Source organism: Microcebus murinus, chromosome 13 (assembly GCF_040939455.1).
Source record: "Microcebus murinus isolate Inina chromosome 13, M.murinus_Inina_mat1.0, whole genome shotgun sequence".
In the NCBI taxonomy this organism is placed as follows: domain Eukaryota; kingdom Metazoa; phylum Chordata; class Mammalia; order Primates; family Cheirogaleidae; genus Microcebus; species Microcebus murinus.
This window is the reverse complement of record NC_134116.1, coordinates 57,626,709-57,652,821: the sequence shown is the minus strand read 5'-3', so window position 1 is coordinate 57,652,821 and position 26,113 is coordinate 57,626,709. Positions and strand designations below refer to the sequence as shown.

Here is a 26,113-nt window from a genome sequence, read left to right as displayed (position 1 = left end):
GGAAGGAGGGATGCAGGCCCAGTGAATCCGGGTGAACAGGCACGGGGGTGGCGAGGCGAGTGGGGCCCGGAGCTGCAGCCCAGCCGGCCCGCGCCTGCTCTCTGGGCTGGGCGTGCTGCAGGCTCCTTCTGATGCAGGGAGCGCCCAATGAAGGGGGGAAGGCCCCCTGAATGCGTCTAGTGGGCTCTTGGCTTCGAGCTGGAAAGACTTTGACAGTAAGCCAACTAGCGACAGAAAGTTTATTGGGAGATAGACAATAGATCCTACTCCACAGAGGAGGGGCCTTTACCAGAGCAGGAAGGGGACCCCCTATGGGGCAGTGGTAACGTTTTTTAAATGTTCAAAAACCCTGCTGGTGGCCAGCATTGTCTTGAGGTTAGGCCATACAGCATGATCATAAACTGCTGTCACAGAAAGGAAAGCGCGGTTCGTAAGGCGTGCGGCTTAGTACAATTTGTCCACCCTCGAGTGGCCCTGCGCTGGCGACTTTCTCGGTCAGGGTGGTCAGGGGCTGGCGCGGGCCAAAATGGCTGCGCCCAGGCCCTCCCGACCTCCCCTCTCCGCCGCCGTCGCCCCACGTTACTTCCCCCGCGGAGCCGGGCCAAGACCGCGGAGCCGGCCGCGCCGGGGGAAGGAGTTTCCGGCGGACTCGGCCCAGCGCCGCTTCCTGTCCTCCCGACCCCGCCGCCTCACGCTGCCGGCCCGGCTCGCAGCTCGCCCCGACCCCCTAGCCGGGACGTCCCGGCGGTGCCCCCGGCCTCATGCAATCCCGGCTCCTTCTCCTCCGGGCATCCGGCGGCCACGGCGGCGCGGCCTCCCGGCGAGTGCGGCTGCTCCTGCGGCAGGTGCTGCCGGGCCGGCCGGGCGGCGACAGGCAGCGGCCGGAGGTTCGACTGCTGCACGCCGGGGCCGACGCAGGTAACCTGGGGCGCCCGCGCTGTCCCGCCGCCCCTGCGCTCGCGGCCGGCCCCCCGCGCGCCGCCGCCTGTGCTTCCTGCCGTTCCGCTGAGCGTGGAAGGAGCGTTCGCTCCGCGGGGAGCCGGAAGATCGGGGTTCTAGTCCCGACCTAGCTGCTGACTGCTGTGTAACACGGGGCAAGGCGCTTGCAGTCTCTGAGCCCCATTCGGTCACCCGAGGCGTCTGGACTAATGTTTCTGATGACCCGGAATAGTGATTTTCCCTTCCGCCGCCGCTGCTTCTGCCCCCAGAAGGAATACTGACTTGGCTCACAGTGCACGCAGAGGTTAATGCAGCAGCCCTTGAGAGCTACTGGAAAGCCGGACTTGACCTTGCTCTCTGGGTCCCAAGGGCTTGGAAGCCCGTCTCTGCTTTCCAGCCACGGCTTGTGGCGGCTTAGAAGTGTACATTCTAGTTAAAGAACCCATAGTTCACGGTGTTTGAAATGTATCCACGAGGCTTTCCAAGTTTTGCAGGAGCTTTCCTTCCTCAAAGTTTCACATATTCTTAGAGCTGAAAGTTACACCTTAATTTAGTTAAAACCCTTGACTCTGCAATTGACGTAATCTAGACCCAGAAGGGAAAAGTGACTTGCTGAAGATCACACAACTAGCGAGTACACTAAAGTCACATGCTCTCATTTCTAAGCTTAGTGTTTTTTTGGCTCTACCAGAGCTGGTTTTAGGAATTCTTTTTTGTCGTGTGTTGAAGTTAGGTGGTAGGCATTGATGTCTGTTGTTGCTTCTCTTGATTGGTGAAGTGATTGTAGGCAAGATTTCGTCAATGTTGTTGCTTAGAATAATGGAGGTTTGCACTATGAAATTGTAGGTTTCGTTGTTCCTCTTGCCTTCCCCCCACCAATTTTTTTTGCCAAGACATGAGTGAGTTTATGTCTCATGTATTTAATTCATTCATTGAACAAATGCTACGCCCCATAGAGTTGCAATTTCAAATTTTGCCTTTTCTCAATTATTGTGACTTCTAAGGTGTTTGTTCATTTGTTATTTGTTTATTCATTGGTGTTTTTCATTTGTTTGTTGCAGCTTTGCAGGGGTCAAGGGTAGAAATGTAGTTAAATCTATAACTTGGGCTTTGGAGTTAAACAATCTGGGTTGAAATCCACTTCTGCATTGTCTAGCTATGGGGACTTGAGGGCAGGTTACTTAACTTTGTGTCCCAGTTTTCTTAAATGTAAAATGAGGAAAAGGGTATATCTAATAGAGTTGTGAGGGTTCAGTCTGTGATACATATTAATGTTCAATAAAAGTTAACTTCTGTTATTCTTAGTATATATAATACACTTTAGCTATGTGGAATTAATTTCCTTGCCTTTAGAAGAAATGATACCAGTTCTTTTTAGGTTCAGGACTGTCAGAACTATCTGGGTAGGTAAGTGTAGCAGAGTTAATTGATGTGAACTTTTTAAAAAAAATGTTCTTTGTACATAAAATAGTACATGTTGATTGTAAAAACATTAGAAGCACATGCGGGTGTGAATTTTAAAGTCTGTATTATATAGGTATTGGTAGGTTAGTTGTAAATGTCCTCAAAATAGTACATGTTGATTGTAAAAACATTAGAAGCACATGCGGGTGTGAATTTTAAAGTCTGTATTATATAGGTATTGGTTGGTTAGTTGTAAATGTCCTCAAAATTCTGTTATGTCTAGCAAATCAAAGTACAGGCTTTTCTTCAAATATGAGAGTCATGGGTACATTACAGACAACATACTAACTTCTTAGATTCCATCATTAACTATGGCAGTATGAGACCACAAGAAGTAAATTATGTTAACTTCATTTGCCTTGCTGCTGCAAAGATTCAAAAGTTGAAGGTCTGATAAATGGCCTAGATAAAAGCCTAGATAAATGCAGTTGGGAACTCACCAGAGATTTGGACTCGAGTAAGAACAGCTGTGAGCAAGGTGAACAGAAGGCAAGCTCTTGGCTACCCTGAAACATAAGGGTAAGGCCATCAGGGTTGGAGTGTCCCATTCTGAACCAGAGGTCATACATAGACAAATGTAAAACCACAAATAGCAGTTGGCCTTGTTGGTAAGATGCTCTCAGCTGCACTCTACATGTGACCTCATCTCCTCCATGCATGTAGTTGACATTGCTTCCTAGTGTTAAATAGTTTGAAAAAAGAGCAACAAAAGAGCATAAATAATAGATTCAAGTTTTATGTGGTTTTTATTTCTCTTGGATTGTTTGTCTGTCTTATTTATCTTTATATTCCTTTGATGCTTGCCAATACTTTATACCTTAAAAGTTTATACAGAGAAGGAGTAGGAGAGGCTGTTATTACTTTGTTGGCTCTCAAGATAGAACCTTTCTTAAGCCTGATAAGAAGAAGGAAGAGAGGTCATTTATGTTAAAAAGAAAAAAAACCTGCAGCCCCCAAATGCACTGCTCTTTATTTTTTGCTATCAGATCGTATAAGTGTCTATACTTTGTAAATTCTTTATATCGTTTTACACTTCAATTAGTGGTATTGTCTCTTGGTTTTAGGAACAAAGAGGTTAACATGTTTACTACTAAGAATATTCAATTCGAATTATTATAGTATTTTCACAGTTGGAGCCAAGCAAGTTGGCTCAGTAGGACTCTAACGGTAAATAGATTCAAATATACTGTAGATCAAATGATAAACCTGGAAATATAACTGTATAAATCTGCCATGCCATATTTAGTGTTCTCCTTTAACACCATTATTATTAAAGGAATTCACTGTTTATTCTTTATGACTCTGTGTATGAAGTAAATTTGTTTACAGAAATACTCCAAAATCCTCATCTCCTTTTTCTCGTCCCGTCTGATCTTCTCTTCCTTGTTCATTCTTGTCTTCTCTTCTGGTTTGGTCTCCTCTTCCTGGTTGGATCTCGTCTCCTGTTCCAGTCTGGTCTACTCTTCCTTGTCTGGTCTGGTCTCCTCTTCCTCCTCCAATCTGGTCTTCTCTTCCTCCTCTGATTTGGTTTCCTCTTCCTCATCCAGTCTGGTCTCCTCTTCCTCATCCAGTCTAGTCTCCTCTTCCTTGTCCTCTCTTCCTCATCTGGTCTCATCTCCTCTTCCTCCTCTGGTCTGGTCTCATATTCCCCCCCCACCCCCCAGCACCCTTTCCTTAGTGTCTTGCTCTGTTGTCCAGGCTTGAAATGCAGTGGCGTCACCACAGCTCTATAGCTCACTGCAACTTCATACTCCTGGGCTCAAGTGATCTTCCTGCCTCAGTCCCAGCTTCCTGAGTAGCTGGGACTATAGGCCCATGCCATGATGCCAGGCTAATTATTTTTAGTAGGGACGGGGTATAGCTCTGGCTCAGGCTGGCCTAGAACTCCTGACCTCAAGTACTCCTCCTGCCTCAGCTTCCTAAAGTGCTAGGATTACAGGCATGAGCCACCCTGCCTGGCTAAATTTCCTTTTTAAATAAAGGAAAGTTTCCCACTAAAGAGAGAGAGAGAGAGAGAGAGAGAGAGAGAGAGAGAGAGAGAGAGAGAGAGAGAGAGAGAGAGAGAGACCTAGCCAATTGCAGGGATTAAATAACACAACAAAGTTTTTATAACTATCACAACCATGTTGTCTAGAAGCTATAATCATCACTCTAGGGTTACAGTCTTGAGAAAGCCAAAAGTTTTAATTACTTCTCTTCATTCCAACAAGAATAGAGAGAAAAAACAAGGAGTGCTACAGGATCTGATACCTTCATCAACAATGCTCAAATCCCTTTCCAAGAGAAAAGCACTCCCCAAAGTGCCAAATGATTCTAAATATCACAAACTATAGGGTACAGTGTAATTTTCCATACATGTATACATTGTGCAATGATTGAATTTTGGTATTTAGCATATCAAGTGCCTCAAATATTTATCATTTCCTTGTGATGAGAATAATCAAAATCCTTCCTGCTGGTTATTTTGAAATATACAGTATTTTTAACTATAGGAACTCTACTGTACAATAGGACACCAGATTTTATCCCTCCTGTCCAACTGTAATTTTGTACCCATTGACCAATCTCTCTTCATCTCCTTTCTCCCTACAGTACTAAAACAATTCAATAGCAAAAAAATAATAAACTGACTTCAAAATGGGTAAAAGGTCCTAATAGACATTTCTCAAAAGAAGATATACAAATGGCCAATAATTATTAATATATAAAAAAATGCTAACATCATTAATCATTAGGGGAATGTAAATGCAAACCACAATGAGCCTCACTTCACCCCAGCTATCCCAAGCTCTTTAGACCTCATGTAATATGGTATCCTGCTCTATTTCCATTCGTTGACGTTTGGGAGACAACACAGCTTGGCCCAAGATATAAAAGCAGTTTGCACTTCCCTTCTAATTCACTCAGTGCTGAAATGGAAAGTCTTCCCCATCTGGTTCTCACCCTCATCTTACTGTCCACTATATACCTAAAAATAGATTTTGTCTCCTGTTCTCAGTCTGTTTGAGATGACTCTTTCCTTATCTTGTCTTTCTTAGAATGTTAATTTTTTCTTCTCCTGGATAATGATAATTAGCATTTATGAAGTATTTAATATAGGCTGGTGCTGTTTTAAGTGCTTTACAAAATTAATACACTAAATCCTCATAATAAATCTGTGAGGGAGATAATATAGTAGCACCACTTTATAAAGTGAGGAAGCTGCAGGAACAGAGGTATCGCACAGCATGTCCAGTATCAAACAGTTAATAGTGGAAGAACCAGGATTCAGAGCCATGCAGTTTAATTTCAGGATTTCCATTCTTAACCAACACCCTATGGTGATGCTAAATCCTCCTCACTCCTTTCTCCCTCAGACCTCCCTTCTCTTCTACCGCCAATCTTTCACATTCTCCTTTTCTGAGGGACATATCTCTTACCTTTCTTTCTAAAAAAAACCCCTCTAAAATAATTTTGCACAGTAATCTATGTCGATTGTAGAAAAGCAAAAATAACACACAAATCCCCTAAAACATAATCCTCCCAGACAGATTTATAATGATCAACTTTTTAGTGTTCATCCTATCAGATTTTATATGTATGTAAAGTGTTTATTAAAATACATATTTCTTGCCAGGCGCGGTGGCTCACGCCTGTAATCCTAGCACTCTGGGAGGCCGAGGCCGGCGGATTGCTCGAGGTCAGGAGTTTGAAACCAGCCTGAGCAAGAGCGAGACCCCGTCTCTACTATCAATAGACAGAAATTAATTGGCCAACTAATATATATAGAAAAAATTAGCCGGGCATGGTGGCACATGCCTGTAGTCCCAGCTACTCGGGAGGCTGAGGCAGGAGGATCGCCTGAGCCCAGGAGTTTGAGGTTGCTGTGAGCAAGGCTGACGCACGGCACTCACTCTAGCCTGGGCAACAGAGTGAGACTCTGTCTCAAAAAAATAAAATAAAATAAAAAAAATAAAATACATATTTCTTTTTAAAAATAGGATCATGTATATTTTATAATTTATCCATCCATTATTGTGAACATGTTAACATAGTGATAAATATTGCTGTACATGATCATTTAAAATAGATTTTAAGTTTATATATTTATCAGTATAATTTGTTTTCCCAATTTCCCATTCTTGGACATTCAGGTTGTCTAATTTAAAATACATGAACAGTGCAGTAAACATCCATCAGTATGAATTTTTGTGATTTTTAAGAATATATTTCTTGTGGCAGCAGCTCATGCCTGTAATCCTAGGAATTTGGGAGGCCAAGACTAGAGGATTGCTTGAGGCCAGGAGTATGAGACCAGCCTGAGCAATATGGCAAGACTCCATCTCTATAAAAAAATAGAAAAATTAGCCAGGCATGGAGGCGTGTGCCTATAGTCCCAGCTACTGTGGAGCCTAAGGCAGGAGGCTTGCTTGAGCCCAGAGTTTGAGGTTGCAGGGAGATATCATGACGCCACTACACTCCAGTCTGGGAAACAGAGTGAAACCCTCTTCCCACTGCTCCCTCCCCAAAGATTGTATTCTTGGGCTACAATAAACTTAGATAGTAATAAATGGTTTTGGGGAGGAGAAATATAGAACTCTGACTTCAACTGGAAAATATGACGCAAAGGGAAAATTAGTATGGCTTAGGACATATGGTCTTAGCTTTGTATTTACTAGGTATTGAACCTTGAGAAAATTAACTACTTTGAACCTGCAGCAGACTATTTAGACCCTGAAGATATTCTGACCCTGCCATGTATTAAAGAATTTAATAGTAAAATCCCAAAACAATTGTAAATTTTAATTCAACAAGAAGACTTGTATTAGGGTCACGTAGATTAACGTGGAAATTGCTGATACATTTGGTTTTTTCTTGGGTCTATGTTTAGTATATAAAAAATGGTGACAGTGACTGTTAACCTGAGGTGATTCCTTTCTCCCACGGGGACATTTGGCCATGTCTGGAGATGTTTTTGGTTGTCAGATCCAGGAGGGAAGGGGTACCACTGGCATTTAGTGGGTAGAGGCCAGCAATGCTGTAAACATTCCATGATGCATAGGGCGGCCCCTTACAACAAAGAATTATCCAAACATCAATAGTGCCACTGTTGAGAAATTCTGAACTAAACTAACTTTGTCAAAGCTACTGTTAAAAACTTTAGGCAAAATAAATTCAATAGTTTAATTGTGTAAAGAATGATTTGCAAATTGGGCAGCCCTCAAACCCAGAAGAGGTTCAGAGAGCTCCATTCCACAATGTGAGCAGGCGGCATTTATGAATGGAAAATGGAAGCGAGGCACAGAAACAGCTTCATTGGTTATAGCTCAGCGTTTGCCTTATTTGAACTCAGTTTGAGCAGTTGGCAGCCTGTAATTGACTGAAGCTCAGCTGCTCTGGTTGGCTGAGATGCCACTATTTGTTACAAAAGTATACTTCTAAGTTAGACTTTTAGTTAATTTGTGTGCTAAATTAAGTTATGGTTTTTATTTAAGGACTCAAAGTACAGAGGAATCCTCAGGCCACATTTAGCAATTCCCCCCTTTTTTTCAGCCTCCTAATTTTGAGAGATTGACCAAAACCTTGGGCATTGATACCATTCTCTGTCACCATCATAATGGACTTACTTGGTTTCACTATGGAATTCATAAGTCATGATGTCACATCAGTTGAATAATTATGTTCTTGCTAATCTAGTCAAAGAGAGATCATTGAATGCTCAATGGATGGCTGCATACAAATATTTAAGACTTCAACAGGAGGCTGAGCGTGGTGGCTCATGCCTGTAATCCTAGCACTCTGGGAGGCCATAATGGGAAGATCGCTTGAGTTCAGGAGTTCAAAACCAGCCTGAGCAAGAGCGAGATCCCATCTCTACTAAAAATAGAAAAAAAATCAGCTGGGTGTGGTGGCACATGCCTATAGTCCCAGCTACTTAGGAGGCTGAGGCAGAAGAATCGCTTGAGCCCAGAAGTTTGAGGTTGCTGTGAGCCAGGCAGAAGCCATGGCACTCTAGCCCAGACAACAGAGTGAGACTCTGTCTCAAAAACAAACAAACAAAAAGCTTGAAGAGGATTTCGCAGACCAGAGGGACTGTTATGATGACTTTCAGGAGAATAATAACCAAAGACCAAAATGTCACAGGAGCCCCTATGAACTGAACCAGTCAAAAATCAAATAAATCAAAGTTCAGGCAATATAGTTCAATAGTATTTAAGTACAATTGGTCATAGTCTGTGTTTGGGGTATGATGGCTATTAAGGAATATAGTTTGCTGTATAATGGTCTGATTTTATAGAGGTATATAATTTTGTCATTAGCCTGGTAAGACAAGGTATAGTAACCTGGACACCCAGTAAAAGAAACATAAATATTAGAAAACCTTGGGAAATTCACATTTACGATCTACCATTTAGGATGCCTGTAAACTAACTGTTAGCTGCTCCTGTAACATATCATGTGTTCTTTTCTTTTTAGAAATGTTTAAAAATGTTTTTGGTGGCACTGTCCAAAAAAACAGCAGTATGAGCCACCATTTAAAAAAAAATTATCTTATTTTTAGAGACAGGGTCTTGCTCTTACCCAGGCTGGAGTTCAGTGGCATACTCATAGCTCACTGTAACCTTGAACTCGTGGACTCAAGTGATCTTACCACCTCAGCCTCCTGAGTCACTAAGACTATAGGTTTGCGCCACTATGCCTGGCTAATTTTTTTTTTTTTTTTTTGAGACAGAGTCTTGCTCTGTCACCTGGTTAGAGTGTAGTGGCATTATCATAACTCACTGCATCCTCAAACTCCTGGGCTCAAGACATCTGTCTACCTCAGTGTCCTGAGTAGCTAGGGCTATAGGTGCATGCCACAATGCCCGGCTAATTTTTTTATTTTTAGTAGAGATGGGATCTCGCTCTTGCTTAGGTTGGTTTTGAACTCCTGAGTTCAAGCAGTCCTCCTGCCTTGGCTTCCCAGAGTGCTAGGATTACAGACATGAGGCACTGCACCTGGCTTGGCTAATTTTTTAATTCTTTGTTGAGATGAGGTCTTGCTAAGTTGCCCAGCCTGGTCTGGTACTCCTGGCCTTGGCCAATTCTCCCACCTTGGCCTACCAAAGTGCTAGGATTAAGAGCATGAGCCACTGTGCCTGGCCTCAGACACCTTTTAAATTAAGCTTTTGTAGTAGGAAAATCGGGAAAGAGAGGTACAACATTCAGTTTTGTTCAATACCATATACAAGCCGCAACAGAGGAAAAATGAGATCTATAGGAGCATGATGTTCCATTAAGTGTTTTGGTTGAACATTTATGTTATCATCCACCTTTTGGAGTGTGACTTCTAACCTTTTTAACCCCCAGGAAGTCTGCCACAATGTCCAGTACTTTCCCCAAATTTACAGATGAGTTTCAAATTCTAAACTACTGGTACCCCATTACTGCCAAGAGTGAGCTGCCAGGAATCCCACTGAAATCTTTCCTCGTGGAAATTAGCTTATCTTTGTAAACCTAACAGTTGCTCTGTTTTTTTTGCTAGAGCATAGCTTTAGCTAAAGCCATCCACAAATTATGATCCCATGGATTTTCATGTAGATAAAAGGAAAGGATGAAGACAGCAAAAAATGAGGAAAAAAGGATAAGGCTTTCATGGTGGCAGAGAAGTCTGAATATCTGTGATGTTGGGAAAATTGTCCATGTCTAGGATTCCATTTGCTTCTTGAGAGAAAATTCTCTGGTCAGCTTTACCTTAAGGTATCTAATGGACATACAGTTCGAAGAGTCTGAAGAGTCCTTTTTGAGATGTAAGACGTAGACTCAAGGTTCAAGAGAGACCCTAAAGTTTTGCTGCAGTGTGGGTGGTAAGAAGAACTTGAGATGGTCCCTTCTATGGGTTCAAGGGCAGTCTTTCTGTTGTCATTTACAGAAGACCCTATCTCCAGGTCTAGATCATGAAAACGTTTGATTGTTCTCAGCTCGTAGATCACGAAAAGCTTCCTTTACCTGGTGAAAGTACCCTTTGGCATAATGCATTAAAACCTTTGTAGTATTTTGTCACAATAGTGTTTAAGAGAGTAGGAGATACTGAGGTTCTATTCTTAGGAGCACAGGTCTTCTAGTGACTATTTCATAGGGATCAACTTATGTTTTCCATTGGGGGTGGATCTGGTTATCATCAAGGCCAATGGTAATACTTTAACCAAGGCAACCAATTAGTTCAGTTAACTTTGCCAATTTCAGTTTTAAGATGCCATTTGCCTTTTGAATCTTTCCAGAAGACTGAGGGGCACAGGGACAATGGTAATGTTGTTGTTTGTAACACCTTATTTAATTGCTTTATAACTTGTCCAGTAAAATGGGTACCTTTATTGCTGAGATTTCTACAGGAATGCCCCTACAAAGGAAACACATTTCAAGCAACCTTTTAGCTACCATTGTAGCATTGGCCTTCCTGCATGGGAAGCTTCTATCCAAACTGAGAATGTAGAATATTATAAGGATATATTCATATTTCATTGAAGGTGACAAATGAATAAAATCCCACTGTAAATGTTCAAAAGAACATTTTGAACATGTTCAAATGAATGAATAAATAAAATCCCACTGTAAATGTCCATCAGGTAGCAGAAATGTATCACCTGTAGTTTTGCTTGTCTTATAATTATGGGTTTGCAAAGCAAACATTGGTTATAAGTGATTTTAGAAATTTTAGAACAGTCACCACACCAGTATTTTTCTGTACTTTGTATTATTTTGTTTACTTTATGGTGAGCTATGGAGTGTAGAACTTTTAATAATGGAAGCTTTAAGAACTTAGGAAGGAACAGGTGGCCATCTGGGTCCTCCCTAAGTTAACATTGAATTTATATTCTTTTAAATTAGCAGTTTTGTTTCTCTAATTCAGGTACATAGCCCTATTTGTTAAATTGGTTATAAGTAATTTGACTTGAATTAGTCTTAATGGAGTTTATTCAAATTGCATATCTTAATTTCAATATTGGATGATTTAGTAGGAAAATCTGCCAAAGCATTTCCTTGGTATTTTATTAATTCTTGTTCTGCTTGGTGTTGGGTTAGCAATTTTATAAAACTGTTCAGTTTCTTCATTAGAGTTCTGGAAATTCTTACCAAGTCCAATGGTCCAATAGATTTCTAGGAATTTCACACAATTTCTGGAAGACTTATTAATAACACATACATGCAAATATAACTCAAGGTTTGACAATGCTTTTCATATAATTTAATATATCAAGTAAACCCAAATAGTTAATATCTCTTTGTAAGAAGAGAGACAAATCTTTTGAGATGTTCTACATGCTCATCTGGAAAATCCCAGTTAATATGAGGTCAAGGAAAGACAATTTAGAATTTGATTTTGGGAAGTTTGTTACAAAGATCAAAGGTATAAAACACTTGATCAAAATAGGATCACAGGTCATTATAAAATAAGACATTCATTTAACCAGAGTGATAAAGACTTCAGAAGCAAATACAGAAGATTGCATAGTTCTAGGAAAAATCTTATCTTATTGTCAAAACCACAAGGGGGTTTCAGTCTAGGTCTAGTTGCTCATTGCATAAAGATCCAATTATTGAGACAACTATCACCAAGTAAGAAAGGAAATTTTTTAATACATAGAACTCTTGTTGGCGGAATGGGAGAAGCTGCCTCAAGTCTGTCTTTCCAACTAAGGGAGATCCTCCAATAAGGGAGATCTGGGGCTTTGTAGGGAGGATCTGCATGCCTTGGGGCAGGTAGAGGGGATTGGTGAGTCTTGGCATCAGGAAGTTTGCCCTAGGGCCTTCAGAATCTCAGCTGCTTTGTCTTGCAGAAAATACATTCTTTCTGGAAAACTACTCAGCTGGTAAAGTAAAGGGAGAGGATTATAAAAAACCATATACAGGTCATTGAAATTTGTTCATGGGGCTGGTTACAAGCTCTGTAATAGAAAGGACTCAGTTTTCTTAACTAATCAAATACCTAATAAAGCACTAAACAAAGAGAATCATTTTGATAAAACACAGAATCTTTGTTTCTTAGCTCAGTTACCTTAATGGTAAAGAAAAATATTTCACAGTGTCCTATTACAGAGTAGATCAATACTCTAAGAAAACCTTGTTGTTTTAACACAGGGGACCAAATTCTAGTTTTGTATTAGTGTACTTTGCTATCAGTGCTCAGTTTGTAGAAACACTAATAATTTCATCTTGATGACATAAAATTCCTTTCACAAGATTCATCTTCCACAAACCTATAATATTCTAATATCCCTTCAGTTATTTATATCTCTCCAATTATTTGTCCTATACTTTTCCTCTTTCTCATTTTGAAACAAGTAAACATTCTACTTTTGGACAAAAATTACTTTTTCCCTTAACAAAAACACATCTTTCATACATCGTAACTTCACTTATCCAAAACATATCTCTTTCCTCACATATGGAGTTATTTTGCTTATTATTTCTAGTTGTAATTACTATGTATGAATTAGAATGTTTAACTCTTAGTAACCTTAATTTCTAGTGAAAATCCAGGAAGTAAGCAATCTTGAATTGTCTCATATACCAACACTTTATGAATATACATTTCAGAATTTCTAGAAACATATGTTTCCTCAGAACAACTTTTTTCATGTTCACCGACAGACCCATATATATATATTCTTTATACTGTTTAAAAGTAAGATAATGAAGTATATGTACTTTATATGTATGTTCAGCAATTAATATTTCATATTTTAATTTATTTAAAAATGACTCAGACATTTCATGAATATCTATTACTTGATTTAACATAACTTTCAGATTTCCTGTTACTGAAAAAGATTTTTTTTGGCTTAAAGAATAGAATTTTATTGTGTCATAGTTCTGAAGGCCAGAAGTCTTCTGAGGTCAAGGTGTTGGCAGAGGTGGTTCCTTCTGGGAGCTGTGTAGGTTAATCTGTTCCGTGCTTCTCTCCTAGCTTCCAGTGTTTAATGAAAATCTTTGGCATTCCTTGGCTTTTTGGTGCATCACCTCCAGCTCTACCTTTGTGTTCACATGGTGTTCTTCCTGTGTGTCTGAAAAATATTTTTGGAACTACAAGTTAATTTACAAACTTTTATGCTATTTACGTTCTCTTAACTTACTCATTCTTAACAATCATCATGTTTGACTTGTTCATTAAAGCTAGCCATTGAAAGAATTCAGGAATTGCCGTCTCAAATATATTACTTTGGTATATTGACTATTTCAAGCTGAAGGTGCTTGAAAAACAGCAAAATACAGGGCAAGGCTTTTTTAGTTTCTCTCCCTCTGCTTAAAGACAGATATTACAAAAGCAACAATTGTCATCAACCATTTCACAATTAACTCTTATCACAGGAGAGGAGGCGAGAGGTCAAACCACACCCAGCAGATCTTGTGACAAACCATCTTCTTGTCTTCTAAGGGCCCATTCATCTTTCCCAAAAACCCTTTATTCTGAGGTTCTCTCTTTTTTTTTTTTACCCCCCTCCCCACCATTTTACCCATTCCAGAGAGGGTTATGAATCAAGGGATCATTGCTCTTTTTCTTGATTTCTCTGCCTGATTGTTGCCCTAAGCAATTGTTAGCTAGGTTTCTCATTGTAATCTCTGCCCTTTGGTTTTTTACATTTCTCTAAATTAGAGTGGACTGGTCTGGGGCCTGTAGTTTTGGGGGATCAGGTGGGGCTCCCTTTGGTCTATGTAACCCTTGATAATGTTATATTAAGACTTTTGTTTTAATCCCATCACTGTCATTTTATTCATCCCATTTTTAATAACCATCTAAAATTTTTCTACCCTAAACTTGCATTTCCAAAGGAATAGTAATTTGGTAAAACAAGGCAGAAAATTTACATCTCCAAGGCCCAGAGCTTAGATTTCAGGCCTAAATACCATTATTTGAGACAAAGAAAGGCTTGAGTTGGAAGCCCAGTTAAGACAAAAGGGGCCAAGGTGAGGCTTGTTAATGCAGATTTAAGTTTTTCCCTTTTTCATTGTAAGTTTCTAGTGATTTAGGTGAAGTGAGATACTTTTACAAATGGAGATTTCCTTTATAAATGTAATTTTTTTTTTTACCAAAAATCAATCCCAAATTACTAAAAATAGGCAGCCTTTCAACCTAGCTTGTGTTTTCTAACTAGATAACTGAATTGATGGTAGAGCCTATTAAGAAATAAGGCAGACAAAGCATCTTCTGTGCCACACTGGGATATCTTTCATTATTGTTCTGAGCTTAACATTTTTACCAAGGTATAAGAAGCACACCGTGTTGACCTGGGGGCCCAACTTCTGTAAATAACTTCTTTCCCTGTCTTTGAGATGGGAAAGGAAGTGAAAATGTTAGTAAATTCAGGGTAGGAGAGAGAGAAAGATACAAGGAAAGTGCATTTGAAGTCATTAGTCAATGTAAAATATGTTCTCTTATCAATTAGTTGCTTGTATCTTTTAGAAACCCCTGCATGTCAATCAAAAACACATCCTATTGCTTATTAGGCATTCAGGATCTCACCCCCCCCCACCTTTTTTTCCCTCCAAAGCACCCTATAGATAAACAATTTTGTTTAGATTAAATCTTCCCCTCTATAGCTGCTGTAACTCTAAATTATTTTTGGTAAGGTTCATTCATTTCTCTAGAAAAACACAGATTTCAAGATGGAGGAATTCTATGCTCCCCGGATTCAGATAAGCCCACTATTTCCTGTTTTCTTGTAATTTTACTTACCTACTGAACCCAGTCCAATTTTTGTCTGACCAGACAGATACCTGAGGCCTCTAACTGGATCCAGTTTAGTTAATTATCAGAGCAAATCTGATCCTGGACCCAGTCCCGTCTAAAAATTGCTCAAATAAACTAGGAGACCTAAAAACACAAGTCTGTGGAGCTTGAATCAGGAAGGAAGTCAACCTATGACCCTAGGTGCTGCAAGAGAGCAACAGATACAATGGGCCCTGGTGGGTACCTTTGCTTGGTCACTTAGTGGCCTGGAGGGTTGCTGGAGGTCTGCTTGAGATCCCACTTCTGACACCAAAGTTTTAAAGTAAGAACTTTAGATAAGTTAAATTTAACAGAGTTTAATTGAGCAAAGAGTGATTTGTGAATTGGGTAGTCATAAGAACCAGAAAAGGTTCCAAGAACTTTCTGCAACATAGACAGGCAGCGTCTATGGACAGAAAATGGAAGTGAGGTACAGAAACAGCTTGGTTGGTTACAGCTCAACATTGCTTTATTTGAATGGTTCTGATCTGTTAATTGTCTGTGATTGATTGAAACTTAGCTGCTCAGATTTGCAGAGACTCAGCTGTTTGTTACAAAAGTATACTCCTAAGTTAGGCTTTCAGTTAATGCGTGTACTAAGTTAGGTTGCAGCTTATCACATAAGGACTCAAAGTACTGAGTCAGCCTTAGGCCAGATTTAGCTTAACACTACAGATCATTGCATTCTGAGTATATTTCATAGAGTTGGATGTCTTAAAAGTATGTACATTCATTAGCAGCTTCTGTAGTCTCTAATTTGAAAGGATTAAGGGCTTTAAAACCATATTTTAGGAGAAGGGCTACCACATATATAGTGAAATATATTTCATTATATTAAAATATATAATTGAGGCTGGGTGTGGTGGCTTATGCCTATAATCCTAGAACTCTTGGAGGGCAAGGCTGGAGGATCGATCATGGTCAGGAGTTCAAAACTAGCCTGAGCAAGAGCAAGACCCTGTCTCTACTAAAAATAGAAATAAATTAATTGGCCAAGTAAAAATATATAGAAAAATTAGCTGAGCATGGTGGCTCATGCCTGTAGTCCCATCTACTTGGGAGGTTGAGGCAGGAGGATCACTTGAGCCCAGGAGTTTGAGGTTGCTGTGAGCTAGGCTGATACCATGGCACTCTAGCCCGGGCAACAGAGTGAGACTCTATCTAAAAAAAAAAAAATATATATATATATATATTTTTTTTTTTGAGATTGGTAAAGATCTTGACAATAGAACAGTTTTAAAATATCTGAGGAGCATATTCAAATTTCTCATGGGTTCTCCTGAAATAAAAGCTATTAGTCATATTAAAATTTTAAAGAATTATTGGAAATGATCAATTCAAAATAAAATGAACAAAGCTATTTACTGCAAAATTTACTAATGATTAAACATTGAGTAAAAGAAAGAATAAAATCTTTCTGGTATTCATTCCATGCTAATGGTCACAAAGGAAAACATATAGTTGTAGAGGATATAATTGGTAAAATTCTATATGGAACCAAAAAAGTGATAAACCTTCATATAAAATATTTTAAATCAAATAAAAATGAAAATGTACCATATAAATGTTGAGCAAATAATTATTTTGGCTTAACTACTTGATGAAAATTTATGAATGTAAGTATTATGCTGATTAAAATGTTCATTTAAAAAATGTCCTCAGGGTTAAAATTAACCTCAGAATTAATATTCTTTTTTGAGTGTATATATTCAATTGTAAAATGGGCATCATTATACTTGCTCTGACTTCTTTTACCTCACAAGAATTGCTGTTTTAGTCAGCAATCATTTGTTTTTGTTTTGTTTTGTTTTGTTTTAAGAGATGGGGGTCTCATTATTTTAAGAGATGGGGGGGCAACACTATGCTGCCCAGGCTGGAATGAAGTGGCTATTCACAGGTGCCATCATAGCATACTGTAGTCTTGAATTCCTGGCCTCAACTGATCTTCCTGCCTCAACACCCCAAGTAGCTGGGACTACAGGTGCACCACCATGCCCAGCTCATTTGGTTTTAAGTGGTAGAAATGTGCACAGAAAAAAACATATTGATTGATTCACATAAGTAGGAGGCCCAGTGACTTTAGGCCAGGCTGGATAAAGGATGTTCAGATGTCATCTTTAAGGCTTGGTCTCTCTCCACCTTTCTGCTTAGTCTTTTCACCTTCTACTTTCCATTTATTGGATCTACTTTTTGCTGTATTGGTTTCAATGTCTAAAAGGCTTTCTTCAAGTTTAGCAATGATAGCCTTACTGACAGCCCCTGACTTTCATTGTCCTTACCATTCACAGTGTCAAAAGAAGGGAGAACTTTTTTCTTGTCAGGACTGACAAAAATCCTGCAGAGAACTTTTTTTTTTCATTTTTTTTATTGATACATAATGTACATATTTTCAGGGTACATGTGATATTTTGATTCTATCATATAAGGTATAATAATCAAATCAGGGTAATGGGGATATTCATCACCTTAAACATGAATCTTTTCTTTATGGTCCATACTACTTTACACAGAGGTTGTACCAGTTTGCAGTCCCACCAACAGTGTATAAGTGTTCCTATCTCTTCACATCCATGCCAGCATTTGTTGTTTTGGGATTTTTTTGACAAAAGCCATTGTCATTGGAGTTAGCTAATATCTCATTATGGTTTTGATTTGCATTTCCCTGATTATTAGAGATATTGAGCATTTTTTCATGTTTGGCCATTAGTCTATTTTTTTAAAAGTTTCTCTTCATGTCTTTTGCCCATTTTTTAATAGGGTGGTTTGATTTTTTTCTTGCTGATTTGCTTGAGTTCTTTGTAGATTCTGGTTATCAGCCCTATTGTATGTATATAGCATGTGGATATTTTCTCCCATTCTGTAGGTTGTCTGTTTGCTCTATTGATTGTTTCCTTGGCTGTGCAGAAGCTTTTTAAATTTGATATGGTCCCATTTATTTATTTTTGTTGTTGCTGGGATTGCTTTTGGGGTCTTCTTCATAAATTCTTTGCCTCAGCTGAAATCTAGAAGAGTTTTTTAAACATTTTCTTCTAGAATTATTATAGTTTCTTGCCTTAGATTTAAGTCTGTTATCCATTGTGAATTAATTTTTGTGAGCGGTGAGAGATGTGGATCCTGTTTCAGTCTTTTTTTTTCTAAATTTTTTTTTTATTTCAGCATATTATGGAGGTACAAATGTTTAGGTTACATATATTGCCTTTGTGCCACCCAAGTCAGAGCTTCAAGTATGTCCATCCCCCAGATGGTGTGCACCGCACACATTAGGTGTGTATATACCCATCTCCCCCTCCATCTCTCCAACACCTGATGAATATTCCTTTTTCAGTTTTCTACATGTGGCTATCCAATTTTCCCACCACTTACTGAATAGGGATTTTTTTCCCCACTGTATGTTTTTATCTGCTTTATCAAACATCTGATGGCAACACGAGGATGGTTTTATATCTGGGTTCTCTATTCTCATCCATTGGTCTATATCTCTGTTCTTGTGCTAATACCATGCTGTTTTGGTTATTGCAGCCTTGTAGTATAGCTTGAAGTCTGGTAAAGTGATGCCTCCCAATTTGTTCTTTTTACTTAGGGTTGCCTTGGCTGTTTGGGCTCTCTTCTGGTTCTGTACGAAGCATAGAATTATTTTTTCTAGATGTGTGAAAAATGATGTTGGTATTTTAATGGGGATTGCACTGAATCTGTAAATCATTTTAGATAGTATAGATCAGGGGTCCTCAAACTTTTTAAACAGGAGGCCAGTTCACTGTCCCTCAGACCATTGGAATGCTGTTGGAGAGTGCGGCGCACATTCTACACATGTGTGCGGTGGGCCCAGGATGAGTCGGCTGCTAAGCAGGACAGGCAGCAGTGTCAAAAACACCAGGCAGGCCGGATAAATGTCCTCATGTCCTCAGCAGGCCGCAGTTTGGGGACTCCTGGTATAGATGTTCTAACAATGTTGATTCTTCCTGTAGAGAACTCTTTTTGGCCAAACTTAGATTTGGTCTATCTCTGAAACCTATCTCTGAAACCTATCTCTGAAACAATCATTATAGTTAGGGTGTGGAATGTTGTGGGTAGGCCTATGCACTTTACTCACTCCTAGAGGTTTTGGTGCAGCGGTAAACGTTGGGGATAAGATGAATGGCACTCAAACCCAGTGGCATGAGTTTTCCATTGGAGCAAGAGATTCTACTGTCAAAAGAAAGGGGAAAGAATATTGGGCATATAAAACACAACAGCTGTTCACTGAAGATGACCTAGAAAGTGAGTAATATCCAAAGGATTGTGTGATAGATTATGTTATGTAAAAGGAGCTATTAATTACTAATTTTAATATGGAAATTATTTTCCTGCATACCTGTGGGAAATCCTTTTATTTAATGATTATTGCAGGTGATAAAATCAAGCCCTGTTACTTTAAGTGTGGTCTAAATTTAGTTTCATTTGGAAAGTTTTATCTTTTGTATTCTTTTCAGGGTTTTAAATTTTCAAGTCTATACTTGTAGTGCTTGAATAAAATGTAAAACTTATCTGTAATGGGATTTATGTGACATTGTGTACTGCACAGGAATCTATGTTAATTTGAATTATGTGTAGTTGCTTTTTTGCATTATTTTTTATAAGTGCAATTAAATGTTCAGCAGCATATTATATAGCAGTTGTACTTTTTAATTTATTCATTATTCTAGTTATTTTGATAGTTTCCATTAAGAGTGTCTTATATCATTAACTAATTTCTTTTTATAAAAAATGATTGGGCTTAACCAAAAGAGTTTACTTGAAGAAAGACATACATTAGCTTCTTCTGCCCAAATTATATTGCCCATTTTCTTGTAAGTACTTTCATTCTCCTTTAGAGAATACCTTATTTAAATAAACTAATGGCTTGACTTACGAGCATATTAGTAGGTAGGATGTGCTCAAAGAATACAGAAAACCATTAGTCAGAGCTTAAAAACAATACTTAAGAAAACAGTATTTAATTAAATCTATGATCATTTTTTCATTTGTCACACATTTATTGACTATCTAGTAGGCTTGAGATGTTGGTTTTGCCACCAGGGATAAAATGATATGAAAACATAGGCCCTACACCAAGAAAAAAATAGAAGTCTTGTAGACTAAATAGTAATAGTAATCTTCAAACATTTTTATCATTTATCTGCTAAAAGGATTTTGCAAATGTGTAACCCTTTGCATATTTTTAGGTTGATATCTAAAGTTATTCTGATAAGTATAAATAGTTGCAAAGAATGACATTTCCAGTATGTTGTAAATATTGACATTTAAAAGAAAAATTTTTACAAGTTCTGACTGTATCTTTTTTTTTGTGAGACAGAGTCTCTCTGTGTCTCCTGGGTAGAGTGCAATGGCATCATTGTAGTTCACTGCAACCTCAAACTCCTAGGCACAGGCCATCCTTCTGCCTCAGCCTCCTGGGTAGCTGGGACTACAGGTGCAGGGCAGTACGCCCGGCTAAATTTTCTCCTTGTCTCCTTTTAGTAGAGACACCCCCTAGTCTCACTCTTGCTTAGGCTGGTCTTGAACTCCTGAGCTCAAGCATTCCTCACGCCTTGGCCTCCCAGAGTGCTAGGAGTGCAGGCGTGAGCCATATTGTATGAGTTTTGATAGGAAACAGGGCTCTGACTCTACTCTGGAAATCACACTAGAGCTTCCTCCTACCTGCACCCTGGCAGGCAGGCCGTGTGTAATAACCTACGCTTGACCAATTAAAGCCACTTGCCCAAGACTTTGAATCGTGAGGCAGAAATGTTTCCAAAGGCTGCAGGAACAGTTTACTTATGGCAATGTTCAAAGTCTAATGTTGGCAATGCAAAGAGCAGCAGCAAAAAGACATGACCATTTTTCTGTTGAATTGTCTTATTGATTTGTAGGAGCTCTTTTTATATTCTGAATAAGTTTCTATCTGTTATATTTTAATGTTGTTTATGGTATCTTTGTTATAAAGTTTTAATGTAAAATATTTTGTCTTTTCCTTTGCTTTTTTGCTTATTATTTCAGAAGTCCTTGCCAAAGTTATCAACATGCTCCTATATCTAATTCCTTTATATTTTTGTTTTCAATGTTTTTACTTGTTTAGTACATTTTGAACTTATTTTTATTAGAAGTGTGTGGTGTAAATTTACCTTGATTTTTTTTTTTAAGAAATGAACAGCCAACTGTCAAGTTCTCATTGACTTGTATAATTTGTCCTTTTCCTAGACTGCTTATTAGAAGGATGTCAGTCAGACCTAACATTGAGGGCAAGGTTTATAATGAGAAATGGTGCCTGAAATGTTCTTATTGTATTCAGGTTAATTGCTCAGTATCTATTTTGTCAGGAGGCCAGATATTTATAGTCTTTTCAGGAAGTGAAATAACATTTGTAAAGGCATCTTATTTGAAAATACCGTAGGTATAATTCTTTATGTTATAACTACTCTATAATAAAAGCCAATAGATACTATCGCCCTTAATTTTGTAAGCAAGCTTATTCTTTCAAAGAAAATATGCTTTAGAAAGTAGTTAATTTATAGTTTCTTTCCTGCATTAAGGAAAATAGGACAGCATGACCAGTCAGCCAATACCTGGAAGTAATTAAATTTGTACTATGAGACCCTGCTGACCACCTGATTTTTTAGGGTATTAGAATTTAAATGACCAGCACTTCTCAAACTTGCATTAGAAATCACCTAGAGGGCTTATTGAAACACAGATTGCTGGACCCCACTCCAGGGTTTTTGATTTAGTAGATCTGGGATGGGGCCTGAAAAATTTGCCTTCCAAGTTCCCAGGTGATATTGATGCTTTGAGAATCTTATGATAGACTGAATGAAGACAAAGGGTTGATTAGTCAGGGAAGAAGAAGGGAGATCTTGGTGGGTCGTGGAAGAGGTTTGCAGTCGTTAGATTTTTGCCCTCAATGATTATTGCCTTGCTTCCTTCTGGCTGCTAATTTTGGATCTGTCAAGGACTTAGCTTCATATGTAGTTTTTCTCTTCCTCTCTCAATTTACCACCTATTCGTAATAAATTTCTTTATCTACAAAAATTCTTTCAAAGATTTATAAATTTCCTTGTTTCTAAAGTTTCTGTCTCATAGGGTTCTTTTGGGAATGTGTAAAGTACTCAGAAGATAGCAAGCATTCAACAAATGTTGGCTCTTTTTACTACTGTCATGATTTAAGGTCTTAGACTTTAGGATACCTCACTAGCTCTAAACTGGCATTTCTGAAAGGTAAGTTTTGCACAGCTACTTTTTCTGAGTGTCTTTGAGTGCTTTCCAAATGAAGTTCCAGGTGCAGATGGTATCACTATGCCTACTTTGCTGTTGGAGAGAGCAAAGCAGAGAGAGATTATTCAGTTTAATTCAGCCCTTTAGAAGATCAACCAGAAATTCTTACTTTAACAAACAGAACTGTGTAGAAATTACTGAGAACTTTTGCTCTCTTTTGCTTGTTTCATGTAGGAGTTGGCATCTATGCCACAGGGGGTTTGTTCTTTTTATGCACCTAGAAATATTCAATTTTGAGCATAGATTGCAGCATAACTTGAAAGTATAGTAAAAATAAGGACATACAAAGATGTAAAAAAGTATTGAGGATATGTGTTAAAGATTCTATCTTATTGATGGTTTGGATGATCTTAAAATGCCTTCTTCTGTATTATTGTTGCCTATATTAACATTGCTGTTAATGAAAACAGAAAGCTGATTATGTGTTTTATTGTGCTTCATCTTTTTGCTAACCTAGCATTTAAAATGTGAATGCCATTGATGTCTCACTTCTCCTTTATAGGGCATATACTTTGGATGGAAGTTTTAGAGCATAGTGCTTGACTTAGATAGATGTATAGTACATTTGTATAACATTTCTCTCTGTAGGTCAGGACAGTCATTGTTGCCAAAGGCATAGAGTGTGCTTTCTCTTTTGTTTCTTATAATGCTTCTGTTTCTTTATTATCTTTTTAGGTGATACAGTAAATATTGGAGATGTATCCTACAAGTTGAAGACTCCCAAGAACCCAGAACTTGTGCCACAGAACTACAGTAAGAAATAATTCATTAATTTGTGAATGAATAACTTTTAACTTTTCATTATAGGAATTTTCAAACTTATACAAAACTAGAGGGAACAGTATAAACCCAAGGTATTTATCATCCAGCTTCAACGTTTATTAATATTATACCAATCTTCTTTTACCTGATTCCTACTTTTTGTCCTGGAACATTTAAAGCCTATCCCAGACATCCTATCGTTTCACACATGAATATTTCAAGAGAAACATTTATTAGTCTCACATACTACTGTTTCTTTATTACATGGGATAAAATTTACATATAATAAAGTACACAGCTCTTAAATGTTTGTTTTGGTTGGTTTTGACAATTTTATAAACCTGTGTTACCACCAAGATTAATTACCCCTCACAGGTTTTCTTGTGCTTATTGCCCTTTACTCTGCCTTAGAAACCATTGTTTTCTTTTCTACCATGATAGATTAGTTTCGCCTGTTCTCCAGCTTTATATAAATAGAATCATACGGTATGAGTGAGTGTGTGTGTATTTTTTTCCATCAAGAGAATGAATTTGAGGTTTATCCATATTGCTGCACCTATCAGTTTTTAATTTCTGAATAGTATTTCATTGTATAAATATACCACAAATTGTTTATCCATTCTTTCTGTTGATGGACATTTGGATGGCTTTCATTTTTGGACTGTTATAAATAAGGTGCTATGAACATTCCTCTACAGTTCTTTTGGTTATAAATTTTCACTTCTCTTGAGTAAAAAACTAGGAATTGAATTGATATGTCATAGGGCGAATGCCTGTTTAACTTTATAACACACTATCAAAACAATTCTCCAAAAAAGTTGTACCATTATACTTTTGACCAACAGTGATGTTCTACTTCCTTGCCAGCCTTGGTATTTCTAGTCTTTTTTATTTTACTCATGCAACTAGATGTAAAAAAAGTAACTCATCATGGTTTATGTTTTATAATAGCTTTATTGAGATATAATTCATCTGCTATAAAATTCACCACATAAAAGTGTACAATTTGGTGGTTTTTAGTATATTCAGAGTTGTGCAAACATACTGCTATCTAACTTAAGAACATTTTTATCACCCAAAAAAGAAACCTCATACCCATTAATAGTCATTCCCCATTTTCTTCTCTTTCTTCCCCTCAGCCTTTGGCAACTACTAATATACTTTCTGCTTCTATGGGTTTGCCTATTCTGGACATTTCATATAAATGGGATCATACTATGTAGCCATTGTGTCTGGCTTGTTTCACCTAGCATAATGTTTTCAAGGTTCATCGGTGTTGTAGCATGTGTCAGTAATTCATAGCTTTGTATAGCTAAATTTTATTCCATTATAAGGATCTTCTATATTTTGTTTATTCATTCATTAGTTGATGGACATTTGGATTGTTTTTACTTTGGGCTATTATGAATTATGCTGCTATGAACATCCATATACACAAGTTTTTTATGGACATATGTTTTCAATTTTCTTGGGTATTTACCTAGAAGAGGAATTGTTAGGTCATATGGTAGCATATGTTTAACATTTTGAGGAATTACCAAAATGATTTCCATATCAGCTACACCCTGTTGCATTCCCACCAGCAATGTGTGAGGTTTCCAGTTTCTCCACATTCTCACTAACACTTGTTATTGTCTGTCTTTTTGATAACAACCATCTTCATGCATGTGAAGTGGTATGTAATTGTGGTTCTGTTTTACATTTCCCTAATGACTTCCTTGCTCGAAATCATGTCATTTCTTTTCTCAAAATTCTTTAAACGACTTTTTAATATCTTAGGAACAAAGGTCAATTCTTAGCTATCTTGATCTAGTCTTAGACTCATCTTGTGCCATTTTCTTTTCCTATTCTGTGTTCTAGTCATTGGGCATGATGTATTATAGAATAACTTTTTCTTTGCTCTTCGGATTCTTCCACTAGACTATCTGCTCTGTTAAAGAAAAAAATTATTCAGTGATGCTTGTTAAAGAGTGATAAGTAAGACTTTATTCAGGACCATCATGATGGGTCTTTCAGTGGGGGAGAAAGATTGGGCTTGGCTCTGACAGCAGTATGGGCTAGTGGGAATTTATAGCTAAGGAGCAGCATGGGGAAACATCAAGGGTAGAGGGGATTCTGGCTAAACTGACCTAACAAGATTCTTGCTGAAGACAGGCCAGGGTGATCAGACATAACCTGGGGGATGGTGGAAGATGAGAAACCTGATGAAGAATGGTCTCAGTTGTCAAGAATGGGGAGGTTCTGGCTAAATTGTCTTAGCAAGGTTCTTTTGCTAAAACTGGATTTTACAAGGAAGTGCAAGGATGGGCCTTGGAAAAACTTTAGAAATGTGACTAAAGTTTGGTCAAGCAAAGAATCTTTGTCAGTTCCTTGAGGGGGAATGGAATATCTCACTTTCATCTAATACAAAGTTCCATTAACTCTACCTCCCAAATGGCTCTGCAATCTGTCTTCTCCACTCTGTTCCACTTTTCTGTTTCCTTTCTTTCTTTCTCTCTTTCTTTCCATTCTTTCTTTTCTTTTCTGTCTCTCTTTGTCTTCTGGGCTAGAGTACAGTGGCATCATCATAGCTCACTGCAACCTCAAATTCCTGGGCTCAAATGATCCTCCTGCCTCAGCCTACCGAGTAGCTGAACTACAGGTGCATGCAACTATGTCCAGCTAATTTTTTTCTGTCTTTTGTAGAGACAGGGTCTCACTCTTGCTTAGGATGGTCTTGAACTCCTGACCTCAAGCAATCCTCTCACCTTGGCCTCCTAGGTGCTAGGATTATAAGCGTGAGCCACCACACCTAGCATCCCACTTTTCTTTTACTATGTTTTTTTTTTGTGTCAGTTATTTTCTTAGTAGTTGTTTTAGGGATTACAGTTGATGCTTAAACCTAAAATGATTTTATTCAGATTAATGGTAACTTAGTTACCATTAGTATACAAA

At 38.3% G+C, this 26,113-nt stretch overlaps 1 protein-coding gene across 1 annotated transcript in view; it reads left to right on the top strand.

Moving 5' to 3' along the window:
* The first annotated feature begins 610 nt into the window (after positions 1–610).
* VWA8 (von Willebrand factor A domain containing 8) overlaps positions 611–26,113 on the top strand; it is a 328,282-nt gene continuing 302,779 nt past the window's right edge. The window contains exons 1-2 of the mRNA XM_076009415.1: positions 611–918; positions 23,093–23,170. Coding sequence (XP_075865530.1) covers positions 762–918; positions 23,093–23,170 — 235 coding nt within the window. The 5' untranslated portion in view covers positions 611–761. The remainder of the gene's footprint in view (positions 919–23,092; positions 23,171–26,113) is intronic.